The sequence below is a fragment of the Prenolepis imparis genome, unplaced genomic scaffold (genome assembly GCF_030444845.1).
Source record: "Prenolepis imparis isolate NDT839.2.m4 unplaced genomic scaffold, iyPreImpa1.0 SCAF_2, whole genome shotgun sequence".
Classification (NCBI taxonomy): Eukaryota; Metazoa; Arthropoda; class Insecta; order Hymenoptera; family Formicidae; genus Prenolepis; species Prenolepis imparis.
The window spans coordinates 10,889,552-10,911,740 of record NW_028141160.1 but is presented as its reverse complement, the minus strand read 5'-3'; the positions used below and the strand labels follow the sequence as shown (position 1 = coordinate 10,911,740).

Below are 22,189 nucleotides of genomic sequence, written 5' to 3'. Positions count from 1 at the left end.
TAATATCAGGTAATAAATATAATTTAATAAATATAATATTAATTTGTTAAAATTAAAATTCATTAAGGGGGGGGGGTAAGGGAGCTGTGCTAGAACAGTAATTTAATTATTAATGAAGCACATATAGCGTGTCTGACATCGTTAAATGTTCGTATTGAGCAATTTTTATTCCGACATTCTAACAATAAGATAAATTGAATTTTGTGTAAAGTATCTAGTGCGGGAGTGTCGTCCAAAAAGTATCGCGCGTTTAGTACGGAAGTATCGTACAAAAGTATTACATATTTTTAAGTGCGGGAGTGTCGTGTAAAGTATCGCGCGTGTAAATCAAAAGACTGACAACGGACAACCCTGATCATCCTGAGAGGAGGAACAGGCCTAGGAGGCATCGGGCGCCGGCAGAGCAACATTGGGGTAAATATTTTTATTATTTATAATAGTGTAATATTTGTTATAAATCACGTATGCATTAATTTTATTTCTATATTTGAATTTAAACAAGAAATAATTATAAAACAATACTTTTGATATATAAAAGTTTATACAAATTTCCTATAAAAGTTTATATTAAAAAAATTAGTTATTTAATTATATATTTGTTAATTAGTGTACGCGATTTTTTGAATATAAAATTCAATAGGTACAATAATAATTTTAAGAAATATTTATTATTTTGAGTGCTGTTATAATTTGAATTCTATTTGTTTGTTACAGATCAGCGTACATAGCTTCGATGCAGTTAACTTCGCCGTTGAGCTTCGATTGGTGAGTGAATTATTATTTTATTATGAGGTAACGGTTTTGTAGAAATTAGATTATAGATATATGTAGATTTAGATTGCAGATTGTAGACTGTAGATTGTAGATCCGTTACCTCAAAATGAATTGTCCTATATTTTTAAACATGCTCTTTCATTTTTTAAAGAGTTTTAATCATTAGCGGCGATAACAACGTTACTAATAATTAAAATTCTTTCAAAAATAAGAGAATATGGTTTAAATTATAGGAATAATAGAGGATATAGAAATAATATTGATATTGTCTTTTAATTAATATATTGTCTAAATCTAAAAAAAAACGATTTATTATTAGACTGAATATGGATATAATGCATAGATTTTATTACGCTTAGATAAATTTCAATTTAGCAAATAAATTACAATTGATTTTTGACGATTTCTTTAACAGAAAATGTGATTACGAATGTATTTTATAAATTAACTAGAACGACATAAGCGCGCGCTACGCGCGCATCATTATTCAATTTTGTGTTAAAAAGAATGTAATTTAAAAAGAATAATATAAAGTTTGTTTTTTTTAACTTAAAAAATATTTTTTGACAGAAATTAGCTGATCAAAATGTTAATTTGCTAATTAAATTTCAAAATAATGATATGTTAAAAAAATAAAATAATAATGTATTCTAAATAATATGTTATAATACTTTAAACTTGATTAATATTTTTTGACATATGTGCGTATGTCAGATAACAATAAAAAAATATTAATCGAGTTTAAAGTATTATAACATATTATTTAGAACATATTATTATCTTATTATTTTAACATATTATTATTTTAAAATTTAGTAAGCAAATTAACACTTTAATCAGCTAATTTTTGTCAAAAAATATTAATAAAGCGTTAATTTGCTAATTAAATTTTAAAATAATATGTTATAAAATGTAAAATAGTAATAGATTGTAAATAATTAATATGTTAAAATGTCTTATTTGTGATTAATATTTTTCGACAGAAATCAGCTGATAACTGTCAAAAATATTAATCGAGTTTAAGGAATTATAACATATTATTTAAAACATATTATTTTAATTTTTATAACATATTCTTATTTTAAAATTTAATTAGCAAATTAACTCTTTAATCAATTGATTTCTATCAAACAATAATAATGAGGTGTTAATATGCTAATTAAATTTTAAAATAAAAATATGTTATAAAAATTAAAATAATATGTTCTAAATAATATGTTATAATTCTTTAAACTTGATTAATATTTGTTGACAGTTATCAGCTGATTTATGTCAATAAATATTAAATCGCAGATAAGGCATTATAATATATTATTATTTAGAATTTATTACAATTTTACATTTTATAACATATTATTATTTTAAAATTTAAATAGCAAATTAACGTTTTAATTAACTGATTTCTGTCAAAAGATATTAATAAGACATTATAATTTGCTAATTAAATTTTAAAATAATAACATGTTATAAAATGTAAAATAGTAATATGTTGTAATAATGTTATAATTCCTTATCTGCGATTAATATTTTTTGACAGAAATCAGCTGATAACTGTCAAAATATTAATTAAGTTTAAAGAATTATAACATATTATTTAAAACATATTATTATTTTAATTTTTATAACACGTTTTTATTTTAAAATTTATTTCGCAAATTAACACTTCATTATTATTGTTTGATAGAAATTAACTGATTAAAGAGTTAATTTGCTAATTAAATTTTAAAATAAGAATATGTTATAAAAATTAAAATAATAATGTTTTAAATAATATGTTATAATTTTTTAAACTTGATTAATATTTTTTGACAATTATCAGCTGATTTCTGTCAATAAATATTAATCGCAAATAAGACATTATAACACATTATTATTTACAACATATTACTATTTTACATTTTATAACATGTTATTATTTTAAAATTTAAATAGCAAATTAACGTTTTAATTAACTGATTTCTGTCAAAAGATATTAATAAGACATTATAATTTGCTAATTAAATTTTAAAATAATAACATGTTATAAAATGTAAAATAGTAATATGTTGTAATAATGTTATAATTCCTTATCTGCGATTAATATTTTTTGACAGAAATCAGCTGATAACTGTCAAAATATTAATTAAGTTTAAAGAATTATAACATATTATTTAAAACATATTATTATTTTAATTTTTATAACACGTTTTTATTTTAAAATTTATTTCGCAAATTAACACTTCATTATTATTGTTTGATAGAAATCAACTGATTAAAGAGTTAATTTGCTAATTAAATTTTAAAATAAGAATATGTTATAAAAATTAAAATAATAATGTTTTAAATAATATGTTATAATTTTTTAAACTTGATTAATATTTTTTGACAATTATCAGCTGATTTCTGTCAATAAATATTAATCGCAAATAAGACATTATAACACATTATTATTTACAACATATTACTATTTTACATTTTATAACATGTTATTATTTTAAAATTTAGTTAGCAAATTAACTCTTTAATCAGTTGATTTCTATCAAACAAAAATAATGAGGTGTTAATTTGCTAATTAAGATTTAAAATTAAATTATGTTATAAAAATTAAAATAATAATATGTTTTAAATAATATGTTATAATTTTTTATACTTGATTAATATTTTTTGACAGTTATCAGCTGATTTCTGACAATAAATATTAATCGCAGATAAGTCATTATAATATATTATTATTTACAATCTATTACTATTTTACATTTTATAACATATTATTATTTTAAAATTTAAATAGCAAATTAACGTTTCAATTAGCTGATTTCTGTCAAAAGATATTAATAAAGTATTAATTTACTAATTAAATTTTAAAATAATAACATGTTATAAAATGTAAAATAGTAATATGTTGTAAATTATAATGTGTTATAATATGCCTTATATGCGATTAATATTTATTGACAGACATCAGCTGATAACTGTCAAAATATATTAATTAAGTTTAAAGAATTATAACATATTATTTAAAACATATTATTATTTTAATTTTTATAACATATTTTTATTTTAAAATTTAATTAGTAAATTAACACCTTATTATTATTGTTTGATAGAAATCAACTGATTAAGGAGTTAGTTTGCTAATTAAATTTTAAAATAAGAATATGTTACAAAATTTAAATTATAATATGTTTTAAATTTTAAATAATATGTTATAATTCTTTAAACTTGATTAATATTTTTTGACAGTTATCAGCTGATTTCTGTCATTAAATATTAATCGGAGATAGTGCATTATGACACATTGTTATTTATAACATATTACTATTTTACATTTTATAACATATTATAATTTTAAAATTTAAGTAGCAAATTAACGTTTAGTTAATATTTTTTGACAGAAATTAGCTAATTAAAGCATTAATTTGCTAATTAATTTTTAAAATGAGTATATGTTATAAAAATTAAAATAATAATATGTTTTAAATAATGTGTTATAATTCTTTAAACTTGATTAATATTTTTTGACAGTTATCAGCTGATTTCTGTCAATAAATATTAATCGCAGATAAGGTATTATAACATACATTTATTATTACAACATATTACTATTTTACATTTTATAACGTATTATTATTTTAAAATTTAATTAGCAAATTAATGCTTTATTTATATCTTTTGAGAGAAATCAGTTGATTAAAACGTTAATTTGCTATTTAAATTTTAAAATATTAATATATTAAAAAAATAAAGCAATAATATTTCTAAATAATATGTTGTAATACTTTAAAATCGATTAATATTTTTTGACAGTTATCAGCTGATTTCTGTTAATAAATATTAATCGAATTTAAAGTATTATAACATATTATTTAAAACATATTATTAATTTAAAATTTAATTAACAAATTAATATTTTAATCTACGTGTTTATGTAAATAGATTATGCGATAAAGGACGAATAAGAGAAGAAGAGAATCTGACTGGCATCGGATAAGCAGCAACTGAAAAATATTATTAAAGCGTTAATTTTTTAAATTAAATTTTAATATAATTTTATGTTATAAAAATTAAAATAATAATATGATGTAAATAATATGTAAATGACATATTACTTTAAACTCAATTAACATTTTTTGACAGAAATTAGCTGATTAAAGCATTAATTCGCTAATTAAATTTTAATAATTTTATGCTATAAAAATTAGAATAATAATATGTTGTAAATGTTACATTACTTTAAATTCAATTCACATTTTTTGACAGAAATTAGCTGATATCTGTCAAAAAAATATTAATAAAGCGTAAATTTGCTAATGTATTGTCTAAAAAACGACCATAAAATTATGAAAAAATGCAAATAAAAAACAACAAATCAAATAAGTAATAAGTTATAAATTGGTTATCTTCAATTGCTGCTTATCGGATGTCAGCTAGAATTCCTTTGTTCTATTATTCGTCCTTTATCGCATGTTTTATTTAAACACGTAGAAAGAACAAAAGTTCCACTCTATAATCATTCTTCTTTTGATAATATTTACTTTATAATACTTTTAAGTAACTTTATTTTTGATAAATATCTCAAAGAAAGAAAACACACCACTTATTTCGAAGTTTTTTTCCCAATTTGGCTGTGTAATTTGAGATATTTGCGAGTCATTAAAAAATATAAGAAAATATTATCGAAATAAAATTAGCAAAATTTCTTAAAACAGATTTTTCTGTATCACAATTAATTTGTCGTTGATTGGAAACAACAAACAGGAGATTTCGCAATTTTCTGTAAACTTTGAATCATTAAGAAAATAGAATGTTTATTGTTTTAAACGATTATTAATATGACGAACGTTTTGAAAAAAATGTATTTTGATATCTTTTTTCCTTTTATTATTTTTGTTATTTTACTTATGTTAAAGAGATAAACACACACACACACACACAATATATATATTTATATAAATATCTTTATTCTAAATTCTCATATACAATATGATATTAAATCTAATGATATTCGTAATAAACGAATGCGCGCTAAAATTATTTATCATGTACCATGTTTGAGTGACAAAAATGCTTTTACAATAGATTAAACAAGTTTGCCCAAAATGGCACTATAATTTATTGCGATAAATAAAATTATGGAAATACATATACAACAAATGTCACGCCGCATGTGATTGCCTCACAATCAGTCAATAAATAAAAAGATATTGCGAAAATTGCATTATTTCTTAATTATATATTAATTCAATGAACTTAATAGATATGCTCCATAGATAGTAACTATAATTAAATGTTATCATACGTATATATTTATATAATACAAACTCTCGATAGAAAAAGTAGCATATATTGGAGGTATAACAGCGATCCACGACAGGCATTCAAATACATTAGTTATAATGTGTCTTCGTGTCCTCGCGTTCGTTTACTTGCATAGACACGCACAATAGTTATTATAATATTTGTTTTACTCCTAAATGGATAAAACATCGGCCTTTCCTTAATGATACTTACATACAGTATTCCGTTTTTCTGAAAACAGTAATCCGTTTAAAGTGAGGCCAAGGTACCCATAACACAGATATAAATTTTGCCAATCCGATTTTTCGTTAGACAAATCTTTTCGAACGTGTAAGAAACTGCATATAAATCTTCAATCTTACAATAACTTACCTTTAAGCGTTAAATTACTATATGTTCGTTTGATCGCGTTATTTTATATTACTTTTGTGCTTTTTGGCATATCTTCTGACCAGCTTATACTACCTTCCTTACGATGAGTAATAATCCATCGTTTTTCTTAAGTGTTACAATGTATATAATATTTACACATTTCGCGTATATATAAAATAAAATTACGATAAATAACATAATAGAATAATATACGTAGGATCTATTTCTTGTTCTCAATTTTATTATCTACTACTTATTAGTGGAAGATTCGCTGTGCTCCCTCATTTAAGGAAGATTTTTTGACCCGCGTAAGAGTTGTGAAAACATTCACTATAGTCTCTCTCTCTCTCTACATTTTCTACAAATCATCATTCACTTGATTGTAGATAATGATGTAGCGAATGTAGCGTTTCAATGATAAAATTTGTTGTTTTATAATTTTATCTTCCGCTTAGTATCGGTGGTGAGACTGTGATTGTCTCCAATCAGGTGTCGCGTTGCCATGATGATGATGATGATGGTGATGATGACGCTTCTTATCGGAGATGCTCGCGTGCTTACTTGATGGATAAGCAGCGACATCACTAACGACTAATTCCGAGCCATCGCGCTCGGTGTTGTTGTTACCGCGGAAGTTCTCTCGATATCCTGGTTCATCCAGGGTCTCCTTACGACGAAGTGGCGGATGGCTGGTCTTGTGACCGGCGGTTTCGTGCAGATTCTCCCAGGCTTGACGATAATAACGATTCAGACCTCCTCGACTTTCCGAGGAACTGCTATCGAAACTGGCAACGGTGTTACAATCGGGCGATGCACGATGACGATAATGTTTACTGCTTCTTCCGCGGTTTCTAAATAAGGATATTAAACGTTATATTATAATGCGTTATTGATTTTTTTTTAATTTTGAATTATCACATTTTAATTACATGAAATTTCTATTGTATAGCACTAAACACATATTTGTGTACAATGAAAAGATAGGCAAAGCGTTATGTGTAATAGAAAAATAATCATTCCGATTTTTCGTGAATTATTATCATAGTCACATATACAATTCACAGTGACATGCATTTTGCAGGCATAAAATTTGTACGTTCTATTAGTGAATAAAATGTAAATGCTGATTCGCCTGAGAGTGCACTTTCATATATTAAATATCAGCAAAAATTTAAAATATATATCTCTTATTACATAGCCTGAAGCAATTTTCAATTTTCTGACAAAAAAGATGAAGAGATAAACAGACAGAAAAGAGAATGAGCATTATATTAACATAGCAATTCGAAAAGATATATTGAAAAACTCGTGAAAAACTTGTTATATATCGAGCGATAATACATAATACAGATATTTACACAGAGAGAAATTTTTCTTTAGAATTTACCCTGAAAATCATGGTAATCGTGGGACAATATGGTATGGAAAGAATTTTATGAGAATTTCTCTGATTAATATTTATCACAATAAAAATAATAATATCTATCACAATAAAATATAAAACATGTTTGATTAATTTTACTAAACTGCATAGTAAAATTAATCAAATATATTATTTTATTGTAATAGATATTATTATTTTTGTTGTGATAAATATTAATCAAAGAAATTCTCATAAAATTCTTTCCATACCATATTGTCCCACGATTACCATGATTTTCAGAGTAAATTCTAAGAGAAAATTCTCTCAGTGCATCAACTAATTTACCAGTGCAATCTTAGAGATAATAATGCAGTTAATATAAAGTGTGCAAGCGAGAAAAAAAGAGCACGATACATGTATATAATTATATTCTGTCGCGGTTTCTTTGCGCAGTGCGATATTCAGGATTCCTAGATCGCAGTCGATTTTGTCTCATTTTATATTATCAAAGTGAGAAAAAAAATAAAATAATTTCCCAGAGAATATAATTGGTTCTCTACGTTTTGTAAAAGTGTTTAAAATTTAATTTCTTAATTTTAAATTACTTTTCTTTAATATATATATATATTTTTTTTTAATTTAAAATTAATTTAAAATTACTTTAACTTATCAATCTTTTTACAAGATTATTTTAAATCATATTTGGGAACCTGTTCAGAACATATGACTGCTTTCTAGAATTTTTATATACGCGATGAGATTTTTTTTCTATTGGAATGGGGTGTAGTTTTGGTGTGTCCGCGTGCGTGCAACGCACTACAAAGGCATCTTCTATTCCGTAGGCGTGATGTGACGTGATGCGACGAGATGGCAAAACCAACTATCGCTAAAAGAAAGTGCACAGTAGAAAACCTTGCTCTCGTTTACCTTGACTAGTATCACTCGCGAAGGGTGGCGCGTGGTAGTTGGTGGTGGTACGTGATGATGGTTGATGTGTTGGTGGGCGGTGGTTGCGTGGAGGGTTGGGGTGGTAGTAGTGGTTGCGGGCTTTGTTAGGGGAGCGGTTCTTTCTCTCTCTTTTTTTTTAACGGCGGAGGCGAGAGGGAGGGGCGGCGATGGCAATCTACAGAGAAGGGTTCGAGAAGTAGCCGGCACGATGAGCCGCCGACAGGCTGAAGGAATAAGGATGATCGCTACCGCGGCGAGCCGTGAGGTCGCGGCGCCCCAGGTGCTGGTCGGGGAAGGGCAGCGCGAGTAGGGTATACCAACGCGAGGGCATTCCGGTGTCACCCCTCCCAAGGCCACCACTACCGCCACCCCTCAGCGCACCAACCCCACCGAGCCCCCTGCGGCGCCTTCCTCTGACGCTGCCGTTGCCGCTAATTACCGCAACGCATAAATTGACTCAGTGTTAATCGTCGTCGTGGCGGATAAGACAATCTACGGGATTCGCGCGCATCTCTTTCTTACGTTACATGTTAGGTCTTGCAACGTGTTTCTCAACTTTTTCTTCAGTCATGGCCACTTTTCGAGCCATTTTTATTTGTATTTGCGGCTATGCTAATCATTTACCCTCACAGTCATTGTCAATTTGCATTGTCACTGGCAAAGAAAATTTTGACTACTTTGTTAAAAAATTTAGTTTGATATTTGTATCTTTTGCGTTACTTGTATGTACAAGACAAAATCTTTGAGTGGCCGCGATTCATGTTGAGAATCATAGGTTTAATGAACGATAAATTAATAAATTAAATGAAATCATTACGGATCGATCAGGGAAAAAATACGTCTCCTTTGCAAAGCGTAATCTATGTTAAAGTAAGTTCTAGTTAAATTACAGGCTAAATTACAGGAAGCTTATGATCAATGAATGAAGGAACGAATAGTACTGTTATCTCTGCACGGTTTTATCCGCGATGTACTGCGGGATGTTAGAAAACTCGTTATCCAAGAGACATGTACACGCGACTTCATCATACAAGCGAAATCATCCTCTCTATGGAGAGGAGAAATACAATACAGCATATATGTTCGTATTACAAGTTAGGAAGAAGATAGAGTGATACATGAACAGAGAATAGAAAGTAGATCAAACAAATACAAAGTAAGCATTACAATGTACAATCCGGTCGAACATCGTCTATGTATATCAGAGTGCGCTATATCATCAGAGAGACAATAAAGATTCGCGAGAGCGGATATAATCCTCGAAGTTGGATCATCGCTCAAAGTGGCTCGATAAGATGTTATTTTTTTACCTGCGTATGAGTATAACCACTGTCGTGATTACCGCTGCGAGGAACACAAAGCCGCCGAATACTCCCAAGGCGATCACGGCACCTAGGTTCAATTTGGCCTGATGAGTACCGCTAGGCTGATCGTCTACACGGAAGGGGCCGGAAGGTTCCGGAACAGCCGCGCCGATCCCCGCTTGAGCATGATCCACGCCGCTTCCGGATATCTCGTTGTCTTGCGGATGATCGCTACCGGCGTCATTGAGCACGGATGAAGGTAATCCGGATTTGTTTAGGCCGACGGTCGGTCTCTTCGAGATGGTCTCCCTCACCGTAGCTGGAAGTTCCGCGGCGTTAGGTACTTTTTTAGCTGGCAAGAAAGTTGTACTGGTGGTGATCGTTGCCGCACTCGTCGTGGTTCTAATCCTCGGCGTGAGATATGCTGGCCGAGGTTTCGATGTCGACGACCGTATCGTTCCTCGAGTAGGAATGCTCACAGTTGTCCGTGATTCCTCTGCTAGGAAAAAATTTATATATTGAATATACATTATATATATCGTATATATCACTATCTTCATTATAAAATTAATTACTTAATTAATTACTTAATTAATTAATTAATTAATTAATACCTATGCAAGTGGGTGCGACATGATCGTATAATCCGGTAGCTAAGCAGAGTATTTGCCGGAAACCAACGAGTCGATAACCCTTCTCGCACGTATAGGTGACGATGCTACCAACTAACAGACTTCGATTGAAATTATTTTTCAACGGGACACTTTCGCTCTCATTGATTTCGTCTATTTGCACATAACTATGCGCAACTATAGCCGGTGGATCGCAAAGAATCGGCTCGCATCGCGGTGGTGGTCCATTCCACCGCTCGTCGATATCACAAGTCAGTCGGGCACGTCCTGCAATTGCAGATTAGCTTTATAAATGTTTTTTTTTATAGATTTATATAAAATGTTTGCTATAAGTCTCTTTTTAATACACTCAGCGTAATTAAGAGTATCGAGTTGCGATCAACTCGGCGATGCTTACCAGTCATCTCGTATCCCTCCTCGCAAGAGTAAAGTACTTGGCTGAGATAATTGACGGTGTTATTGATAAGCGTGTAACCACCATGTTTTATACTTGCGGGATAACCGCACTCGATACCTAAAACGATCAGGGCGATTTACGCTATAAGTCACGTTCGCAATGATTTCGTCTGAGTAAAGTTGTACAATAGTCGTATTCCTTACTTTTGCACACTGGCGGAAACTCGTTGTAGAAACCGGTGTCGAGGCAAGTACGGGTTGCCGGTCCAATCAGAAGGCTACCTACGTTACAACTGTACTCCACCGTCTCTCCGACTTCGTATACGTTGCCGGGAGTCCTGGTTGACGTGGTGGTTACTGTCATCGTCGAATTTGGCGGCTGCTCAGGTCTGCCGCAAGCTTGTGGTTCTAAAAAGAGCAAAACAATATTTTATTATTATTATCATCTTAATCAACAACAAATAATTTTTAATGAGATAGTACATATAAGCTTAACAATTAAAACATTTAACGTAGCAATGGATTGGGTTAAAGAATTTAAATGCAAAGACATAAATTAAATGCATAAGAGACATAAATTTTAAGAGAAATCGTATTTTAGAAAAATTAATCAATAAATAAAGTACAATAAAGTTTTTTCACTAGAACTTTCTATTTCTCAATATACGAACTCTATAATCTTAGATTTTCACGTAATACATTATTTTGAAATCACATGTTGCAAAGAAAATGTTTATCGCGATATATTTATATGTATCTAATAAAATGATAAAATTATACACGTATATTGGGAAATAGAAAATTTTAGTGAAAAAACTTTACTGTAATTTATTTATTAATTAAATTTCTTAAAATATACGATTTTTCTTAAAATTTATGTCTCTTGTGCATTTAATTTATGTCTTTGCATTTAAATTCTTTAACCAATCCATTGCTATACGTTAAATGTTTTATTGTTAAGCTTATATGTACTATCTCATTAAAAATTATTTGTTGTTGATTAAGATAATAACAATAATATCTTTTCTGAAGCGTAGCTTAAAAAAAAGATATAAAACTGCATTGTAAGAAAGATGATACATACGATGCTGACAGATGAAATTAAGTCGCGCTGTGCAAGGTGTATCGGACCAAAGCCAGCCTCTGCTGCCATCATACCGAGCGCAGTCCTCTTCCGTGCCTTGCGGTAAACTCCAAAACGAGACAGACACTTCCTCGCCACTTCCGGTCCATCTCCACAATGTCCGATCTTTCTGATCTCTAACTGCGCCCATCCAATATTGACTGGACGTGTCGCTCCTTCATTGGCAATAAATAAAATTTCTTATTATTTTCTCTCTGTCTCTTTAGTATCTAATTTTAATATTTATTTGATTATTTTATTTAATCTATTATTATCCAAGAAATAGTACATTCTCTAACATATTAATATGCAAACATTTTTTAGCCCTTGATTCACGCGCATATAATTTTCTTATAGATTTTATCGTTCACCTATATCATGTGTAAATTGTTCAGATAATGAGTTATTGAATTTGTCATACCTCAGTGTTTTCATTAGTAATTAATGCTTCATAAATGTACGCATTTGAATTAGAACTTATTTTCTCTCATAGTCTATTAGAAATTCTTAAAAATATATAGATATAATAAAAGTATATTTTAAAATTGCTTTCCCGCTCGATAATGATCGATATCGATTATACAAACATTTAAATTATTTCCTTTTAAATGGTTTTATATCCCGAAAATTTAAAAAAGAAATTTAAATTTGACGAGCAAGTAAGAACTATATTTTAATCATTATTATAAGAGTAATAAAATAGAACGTGATAATAATGAAATGTTCTTATATCAGCTAGTTGAATGTATCTTACGTTTTTTGAAAAAAATAATTTAGACTGCATTTTTCAAACTGATTAATCCTTCTGCATCGTATTACCTGTGCCGTCTCCATAACTCCCACGAAATAAATCCTTGTAGAGCAGGATTGCTCTCATCCACGAGAGTGCCGCCTCGCGCACGACAGAAGGCCAAAGCTTCTCTGAATATCAGTGGGTGACGATTGTAAAATATGTAACACTTGCCATTGTAAGTTGCCGTTGATCCTGGTGGCTGATCCCGGAATTGAGGACATCTTTCGATCGGCAAGGCCTGCATTCATTTCTCATGAAATAAATAATTGTAAAAGAGAAAAAAAGAGATAGTCTATAAACTCTTCAATCTCTCGATTGAAGGATTTTTAAAAAATATTTTGAATTGTAATTTTAATTATTTTATTATACTTTCTGCTGAATACATACCTGATCAGTATAAACGAATGCCTCGCATAAAGATAGCTGCACGGGAATATCGCTGGATGCAGTTTCCAGATGTACCGAGACGAAAGCACCAGGCATCGGCGGGTTGCAAGGTAGAAAAAGAGGCTGTCCTTCCTCTAGAGTTCCGGTGAATCGATTGCAAATGGGATTCGTTCCTAAATCTGGTCGATTATTACCGACTCGGACAATGATAGTACCGGGAACATCATCGCCTATAGATTGATTAAATAATTTACTTATTAAAACTCATTGCTAAAAATTGTAGTATATGTTTTTATCTCAAACATTTAAATATTACAAAAAATATCGTCGCAAATTATTTATATATTTTGTATATTGTATAATAAAATACTAGTTTGGATTATTTTATAAGTCAAAATAAATAAGTTAGTGGAAACGTCTCTCTAGAGGAGAGAGAGAGAGAGAGAGAGAGAATTTAGAAAATTATAGATTAAACATATACCATAATTACAACAAGTTTATAGACTATCTGTGTTCAGGTTAACGGTAAACGTTTATGATATAAAAGTATATAATGATAATATAATAATAATAATGATTAATAATGATTAAATTATATAATAATAATGATTAAAATATATCTCTATATAATAATTATTAAAATATAGCTATAATAATGATTAAAATATAGCTCTTACTTGCTCGTCAAATTTAAATTTTTTTTTGAAACTTTCGGGATTAAAGTCATTTAAAATAATATCTGTGTTAGTGTTATAATAATAGATGTAATTATATATATACATATATATATATATAAATAATACTTTATTAGATTTAAATTAAAGGACTTTTCTTTAGATGAAGCACAACTTTCAAATTGTATAAGAGCAACTTGTATGCAACTTATAGTTCTAGTTTTATATTGTTATTGTAGGAATTTATTTAATTCAGTAATTTTAATTTTGATAAATAATATAATTACTTTATTATAGATTACTTTACTATATTAACTTTATTAAATAGTTGATACAAAAAAGGTCTCGGATCTGGATAAAAGATCGCGTCTTTCTCGAAATTCTCGCGCGACCGTCTCGCTTCGCTTTCTTTTCGGTTCGATGACTTTCAACGACTGACTTATTATTACCGTGTCGAAATCTATCTCGCCAGAGAAAAGACAAATAATACGAATACACAGACGATAAACATTACCGGCTCGACAGTTAAAATATACATATATAAAACAGCGCGTTTGACCGACCTTGTTTTCGAGTCAAAATAAAGATAATGTGCCGAATATAATATCGGTAAGCAACGCATAAAATATAATCACAATAAAAGATAAAAATATCCTACATATCCGTATCATAATTTCCTGTTTAAATATTTACATATCTACATATATATCTATAATCATTAATAGCTGATAAATTCATCTTCATCTCTGTGTATAAGCTTAACATATAAATTGATAATCAATATATTTTATGCTTGTTTATGATTTTTCCTATTTTGTTATTATATATAATTATATGTCTTTTAATACAATAATTTTATTAGAACATATATTATTCAGTTTCCAATAAGTAAAACTTTAATAAAAAATTGCCGCAAAGTGACTAACAATAAGATGTGACGCTGCAATTAATTAGATATAATTAATTTCATATCTGCTTTTATTTTTTAATTGAATTATATTTTTTATGTATAGCGACAATCTACAGGAAAAAGTGATATGATACAATGATACATTATAGAAACCAGACGAACGATATATCGAACAACGATATACTTTTATACCGTCTAAATAGATTTTAATCGCACTATATTTACTCGAATTAATGTAAATTGAGAACCATTAATTTGGTAGAGACTATATTATTTATAGTTTAATTTAAAATAGAATTTATGTGTACAGTGGGGTTAATCACAAACATAGTAGGTATTTGGGCAGATAAAATCATCTCGAGCAATTCGGCGCGCGAGCACTACATCTTCTGACCCGGAAAATATCCCGATTGTGACTGGCTATGGACAACCGTCGTTCGTCCGTTTTGTAGTTGAAAATCGCATAATTACATGCTTTTCATGTTTTGTTCCTGCAATCATGATTGCAGATACGAACTAGCGCGACAGTTTCTCGTTCGGTAAAACTCGCATTAAAAGATATGTACATGCGGCACGTACATACGTTAAGACTTTCTTATTGCACGTGCGAGCCGCTATTCTCGCCTCTAATGAGTGCGTGAACATGTAGCGCATGAGCGAGGAGCAATGTAAGATAAAAGAGAAATTTTAACATCGGGAAAAAATTAAGAGACTAACATGTTTTTCGCTAAGTGTCACGCATAGGCAAGAAAACGAGGGAGACTATGTGTCCATATATAAAATACTATATTATTAATCATGAATATTGGTTGCTAATCACGCTTATATTAATTATTAATTTGATTACATATCAGTCCTTCACTATGGCATATGTTATATGAAGTTTACTCAATTTACTTTTTTTAGCTAAAATTTGATAGAATAGTAATTAGGAAACTATTTTTTGCTCGAGTGCATAAAGTTTTGTTTTTTGTATCGCTAAAGCTTTTAAAAATTCTTTTGTTACGAAATCTCTTGTTTCTAAAAATTGCTCAAAAAAATATTAATGTATTAAAATTTTCAAGGGATAAGTGTCACATTAGATACGTCTACAGTAAGCATTGTTCTTATTTAGTTTACTTTCTTAAATTCATATTATTAGATGTTTGCAAAAGTTCGTATGATTTGACAATTTTTATTTATTAATAACAAATAAAATAACATATAATATTTTAATCAAAACATTGGTCGTTTCTATTGACAACTTTTTGTTACTTTTCGCGCAATAATTTAATTCCACGTCGATAAAATGACTCCATCTTTTGAAGCAATCCATTGCTCGATCCATTTTTGCACTTTTTTAGCATTTTGAAATCGTGTATTGGATAGTAGACCGTGTTGCATCGATTTAAATAGATAAAAATTAGTTGGGGCGATGTCTGGAGAGTACGCTGGTAGAACTTCCCAATCCAATTCGAACAACGTCTCTTTAGTTGCAACAGCAACATGCGGTCTGGTTTTATCATGAAGTAGGATGATTCCATTTTCAATCGCGTTAAATATGAAGTTATATTCGGAATTATGATTTATCAGCCATCAATTCTGATTAAATATAGTCAACATTTAAAAACAAGAAAGCAACTTAAAAGAAAATAATTAAAATATTATTAAGTGACTGCAATCTAATCTAACGCGCCATTTATTTGTAACCTTACGAACTTTTGCAAACTCCTAATATATATCTTGCAAACATATGTACGTCAATAATGTACATTGTCGAAATTGAACGTTTTGATTCTTTTTCGCCGCTGAAGCATAACGTGAAAGTTACTCTTTCGCGCAGAGGGACCGAAATAGTAATTGTAATGCGCCGTCTGTTTAATTATAAGCGGCTGAAGAATCGGCATAAGAATCGTCAGGCATCTCATCGGTGCTGAGCCGTAACTAAACAGCTGCTTGAGATGGGCACATTATACCAGTCATTGTTCCTATCCATCTCGCGCGTATCTATCCGCGAGCACACAAAGGCCAATCGTCAAAATTATCGCACTTGAATAATTCATTTCCCCGACAGATTATGCAGATTATCCGGCGGAATTTGCGCGAGCGGCACGGAAGTCGTTAACAATCTACTACGATTGCATCGCAAGAGCGCTCTTGAGATTAATACGGATTAGCCGTTCACCTCGCTCGTGTAATGATTATTCAAAATTATTTTTATCGCTTTGAGATATATAATTAGACGCGATCTCGTTAATCTGCCGGATGAGAAACTCGCCAAAGGATGGAAATGTTTTTATTCCGAAAAGAACGGTCGCTGGGGGAACGTTTTTCCAGGAAACGCAACGAAACTTTCTTAGGCCCTTTCTTCTTTTGCGCGAATAGTGTGCGTTCAGTGTGCCGACAATGTCATTATTATCAGTCATTTAACAGTGAAAGTTTCCCCTTATTCCACTGAACGGTATTACGAATGAAGCGAATAAATTTTCGAAATAACAATACGAGTTTTAAAACGTTACACAGAGATTAATTAATGAAGAAACGTAAATGGAAAAATTTTGTCAAAATCGTGAAAGTTTCATGCTATTAACGTTGTGATAAAAAATTTTCTCTTTCTGTATATTAGTAATTAAATATTTAATTAAATATTTAATTAAATATTTAATTACGTATAAATATTATACCATATTTTTGCATATACATTATTGTATGTATAATATATCAATCGATATTATTTGAATCTATATACCTAAGGTTTAAAAGGAGGAAGTTATCAAAGTGATGAGATGTGATTAGTTCTGGAGTTGAATGTTCGCGATAATTTTCAGTTGATTGATGATAGAGTATGCGTTTCTTAATAAAACACTGTTGAAAAATGTATGCGGCATACCGCAAAAGACGTATCGCGATGGTTTTCTAACAATTGAAAGTGGAAAGACTCTCACTTTCATCGTGGAAGTTTCTAAACGATCTCGCATGCAAGCAGGGCCTTCGACCGGGTTGGAGAAAAGGGAAGGAAGTGCAAATTTTACGGTGGGATTTTACGGCTCGCTTGTGAAACGTGCTTTTTCCGCTGCTCCGTCATCCGTGGACAAGACTCTCGAACGATTTATTCTAATCATCGAAAGCATCACCGGCTAGCCCCAGGCGATTCATCATCCACAATCATAATTTCAGATCGAATGCTCGTTGAAGCATCGATTTCTTCGAGAATAGATCTCATCGAAATTTATCGCGACCGCAAAATACGAATAGCTAGCTCAGCATTAAGTAGATTGACTCAGTAATTTAGTAATTTAGCATTAATCTGTCAAAGAGCTGTGTAATTCTCTATTATATCTTTTTTTTAAATAATATACGAGTTTCAAAATCAAAGAGAGAGAGAGAAAAAAGAGGAACGAGAGAGATGCAGCATTGCTTTAGTGTTATCTATTAAATGTGTTAATATGTTTTTCAAGTAGAGCTCGCATATAAAAATAAATTATTTATTTAATTTACATTAGATTTATCATATTTTATGAATAGATGGATAACGTCAGGCTTCATGCTCAGCTTGTTTTGCATTTGCATCGAGCAACGCAATCGCGAATTTATCTCGTCGGCGGGAATTACTTCACGTAATTACCGGTGATACTTATTTATCGATAGAAAGTTGAGAAAACGCGTCATGGAAATGAAAGTACCGGATGACGGACAGGATATTTACGATATCGCGGGAATTCTATCTCAACAAGCTTCATTAAAATTCATAATGAGAGTCCGCGCTTATCAGTAACAACGCCCACTGCAGAACATATCATTTTGTAGCAAATTATAATGCGTGAATAGCTCTTTACCGCCATTTTATATTTTGTTTTGGACTCCATTGAAAAACAATATTGTAATGAATATCGGATTCAATATCTGCGAGAATAACATTGTGAAGAAAACAGACAATGTGTTTGATATGCGATTCGCGCGATGAACTCATAAAATCATTATATAAACTGCAAACGTTCAATTATCATTGTCATCGGATGATCTTTCTTATGATCGTTCGTCATTTTTTTCATAATAATTCTTGATAATAGATCTTTTAAATACTGCAAATTGTCTCGCTAGAAAGAAACTATCGACGGTTCGTTCTAGACTATAATTTGAAATAGAACGAATCCGCAAGTACCTTGCGGTCTTTAAGTATAAATACTTAAAGACCGCAAATATCAATTTGCCTGCTGGTCGCTCTCTTAGTCATCGCTTCGTCCAGCTAAGATTTCTTAATATTAACACATCGATCATTGTATTCTTAGTAACACGTTCAATTTAACTATTATTACATAGAGAGTATAAAAATGTTTCATGAATTAAAAATGCTTCTGTATTTTACTCATAAATGAATTCTTTAATTAATTGTAGTTTTTGTTAATTAGTAAGTTAATTACTAGTTAATTACAAAGTCAATTTAAACAATTTTTAATTCAAAACATAGTGAGCAGCATTTAACAGAATTTCAAATCGTCTCTGTACATTTCTTTAAATGCTATATAATATAAAATTCCACAACTTTCTAAATTGATGTTAGAAATTTTAGTAATGCAGATGAATAAAAAAATATATTTTTTGATCCGCAAAAGTTTTTAGTTTAACGGATCAATACGTCTATTTACGTTTATTATATTCTATTCTAAATTTTATGTTGAATATTCTAAATAAATAATATCAATCATTAATATAATATGCATTACTACATATTCAATCTTTCTGAAAAAATCAAAATCATTACGCTTTAATATCTCAAAGTTCTACCTATATAATATTTTTGTCTGATACTTTTAACAGATTATTCAAGATTGTTTATTATTTACAAGTTGCTATTTGTTTACAATTATCAATATTTTAAGGAACGCGCATTATACGAGCATACTATGTTGAAATTAAATGCGACGATAGAGTTGAAAAATATTTCCTATAATTTGCGAAAAGTCTTTTATTGCACAAAACGGTAAATTCTCGCAAGCAACGAAGCGCGGAGAAATATACGATATTACTTACCGCAACACGGTTTACCGAAGTCCAATCGCACCAACTGAACCATATACGGTTCCAACAGGTTCACGTACCACCATGGTCTACGTTCGGGCCTCGTCAGGGTGCAGGTTTGTGGCGTGTAAATCTGACCGCTGCTTCCATCCACGGCGCGTTGCGGAATTCCGCCCTCCGCGCTGCTGGACTGCATCGGCGCTTTGCCGCCAGCCACGTTCAGAACTGCGATTAATACAATTGATCACACATTGTGCTCGTTAATTGAGGCGGAATGGGCTATTTCCGCAAATGTATCGGAAGTAATTAAACTTTTTCACGCAGCAATTGCCGTGAATAAACTCTGTGATTAAATATAAAGAAGCACGATAGCATTCTGCGAATCATCATTTTCAAATGCATAATAAAATTCTCCACAAAAGGCTATCGTGCATCGTTAAAAGATGGAAAGTCTTTTCTCTATATTTTTAACGAGTAATATTTTAATTGACAAAAGATAAATGAGATAAATATAAAATAATATTAATATCGGTAATTACTATAAATTATTATTCTTTTTTCTAGCAAATTGTGTTCACTGATTACTTTAATTTTCTTTCTGATACAGTGCTCGATTAAAGTTCCAATTAACGATTACATTGTAATAGAAAATTTGAGATTACATCACGCGCGAATTAACATATTAGCCATTGATTTAAATTAAGGATTACAAGGCAACAGAAAGGGACGTGACAGATGATTGTACTATGGACATGTATCTATGTGTATGCAATGTGCTAGTTTTACTTTTTTTCACGAGATAGTTCGATGACGCAATGATAATTTTCTATGAGAAAATTACCGTAACTCATTGCCATCTCTGTCCGATAAAAAGAATATTAGCCGTCGTCGCATGGGTGACTAGCCGTATGGCACGCAGATGTAGACGACGAGTGTTGCTGTGGCCGTCAAGTTTTGTGTGTGCAGTAAATGCCGCGCATTCGCGAACAAGTTGTCCGCCTTGCGGTAGTTTTACTGTACCGTAACGTGAGAATTTTATCGAATCGTCAATACGCCGATGCGTAATCTGCGATCATCGCCTTGACGCTTGTCTTCATTATGTCTAATCAGAATCCGACCAACAGGATTCATTCTCTGTATAGAGCTGACCTAATCAAAAGATCCTTGCGAAAGAGTTTGCGCGCGCGTTGCAAGAATTTTACATATAGGTAATAATACTTAGCTTCTTTGTGTATCTCCATAAATGAGTCATTTTATGATTCAGTATCAGTGCTTTTTATTCCAGCAGCTTTACATTGTTATAAACGTCATTCAATAAACAAATTCTGAACATATATACTCAGAAGAAAATAATAAGTATTATTATATATATGTGTAGGCGGGATATTTATTTTAATTATCATTGCAAAATATTTCTCGATCACTTGTGTTAGAAGTACGCAACGTCAAAAACACAATGTGTTAATGAATTTCTCATGCATATGTAATATTCTTCGTGGTCGGCATAATTCGTACCCTATGTATTTTGTGGCTATGTGTTTTGAGATACCTCACAACGTGTTTCTGCATGCAATCTGTTACCACGGCCCCAAAGTATCTCGCGGAATCTTGTGCGGAACAATTGAGAGATGCACAGACAATACGGTAAAAGCTCGTCGTATGCAGAAGACCGGTACGCGAACAAAGGATTGTCTGAAAATCCGTCTGCGTATATGCGTTGAGCACATCTCTAAGATACCCCGATAATAAGCGTTGGGAAATAGCGGTCAGGTTTATGCGGTAAGGTTAATTCAGACTTAATTGTATTTCGCGTCGCTCTGTCCCTTTGAAGAAGAAAGCTTAGTGGTCGTTAAAGATAGGAAAGTGTCAAGTTGTACAATTGGTTCAATCAGGTCAGTAATTGTCAATTAGCGTCAGGTACAATTGCGGCATACAGAAATTTAGGTGCATTGTTCTTGAACTTCGAAAATGCATTCAGTATCTCGAGCTTCTTAAGGATGAAAATTCATTGTAGTTACACGAAACATTTCTTCTCACTCAATATTATCTTTTAATTATTTTTGTTATTCAGTTCTGTTTTTTTTAAATATATATGTTTTAATTTTTTAATACATTTAAAATAATAAAATTGATAAAAGTTATTTTTATCCTCATCAAAATGTTTTTCAGAAAACTTGTGCAGTCATTGCATTTTATTATCACGTCTAATAAAAAAAGTTTTTTAAATTACACATTGCT

General features: G+C 30.5%; 2 protein-coding genes across 6 annotated transcripts in view; one reads left to right on the top strand and one right to left on the bottom strand.

Moving 5' to 3' along the window:
* The first annotated feature begins 90 nt into the window (after positions 1–90).
* Positions 91–22,189, top strand: part of LOC145946799 (solute carrier family 53 member 1) — a 67,348-nt gene continuing 45,249 nt past the window's right edge. Inside the window, exons 1-2 of the mRNA XM_083056563.1 lie at positions 91–414; positions 715–765. The gene's annotated coding sequence lies outside the window, so the exon portion shown is untranslated. The remainder of the gene's footprint in view (positions 415–714; positions 766–22,189) is intronic.
* The window catches only part of LOC145947779 (sushi, von Willebrand factor type A, EGF and pentraxin domain-containing protein 1), a 33,211-nt gene continuing 16,754 nt past the window's right edge, over positions 5,733–22,189 (bottom strand). Inside the window, exons 3-12 of one of the 5 annotated variants that reach the window (XR_014427236.1) lie at positions 19,964–20,176; positions 13,370–13,599; positions 13,009–13,220; positions 12,151–12,365; positions 11,271–11,474; positions 11,068–11,184; positions 10,653–10,937; positions 10,045–10,537; positions 8,714–9,165; positions 7,148–7,274 (exon numbers count right to left, since the gene is read on the bottom strand). Coding sequence is in view for 4 of the 5 variants with exons in the window: in XM_083057558.1 (XP_082913684.1) it covers positions 6,875–7,274; positions 10,045–10,537; positions 10,653–10,937; positions 11,068–11,184; positions 11,271–11,474; positions 12,151–12,365; positions 13,009–13,220; positions 13,370–13,599; positions 19,964–20,176 (2,369 nt within the window). In the remaining variant the exon portion in view is untranslated. Of the gene's footprint in view, positions 7,275–8,472; positions 9,166–10,044; positions 10,538–10,652; positions 10,938–11,067; positions 11,185–11,270; positions 11,475–12,150; positions 12,366–13,008; positions 13,221–13,369; positions 13,600–19,963; positions 20,177–22,189 lie in introns of those variants that run through there. The other 4 variants (XM_083057559.1, XM_083057558.1, XM_083057576.1 and 1 more) reach the window with 4 other exon arrangements.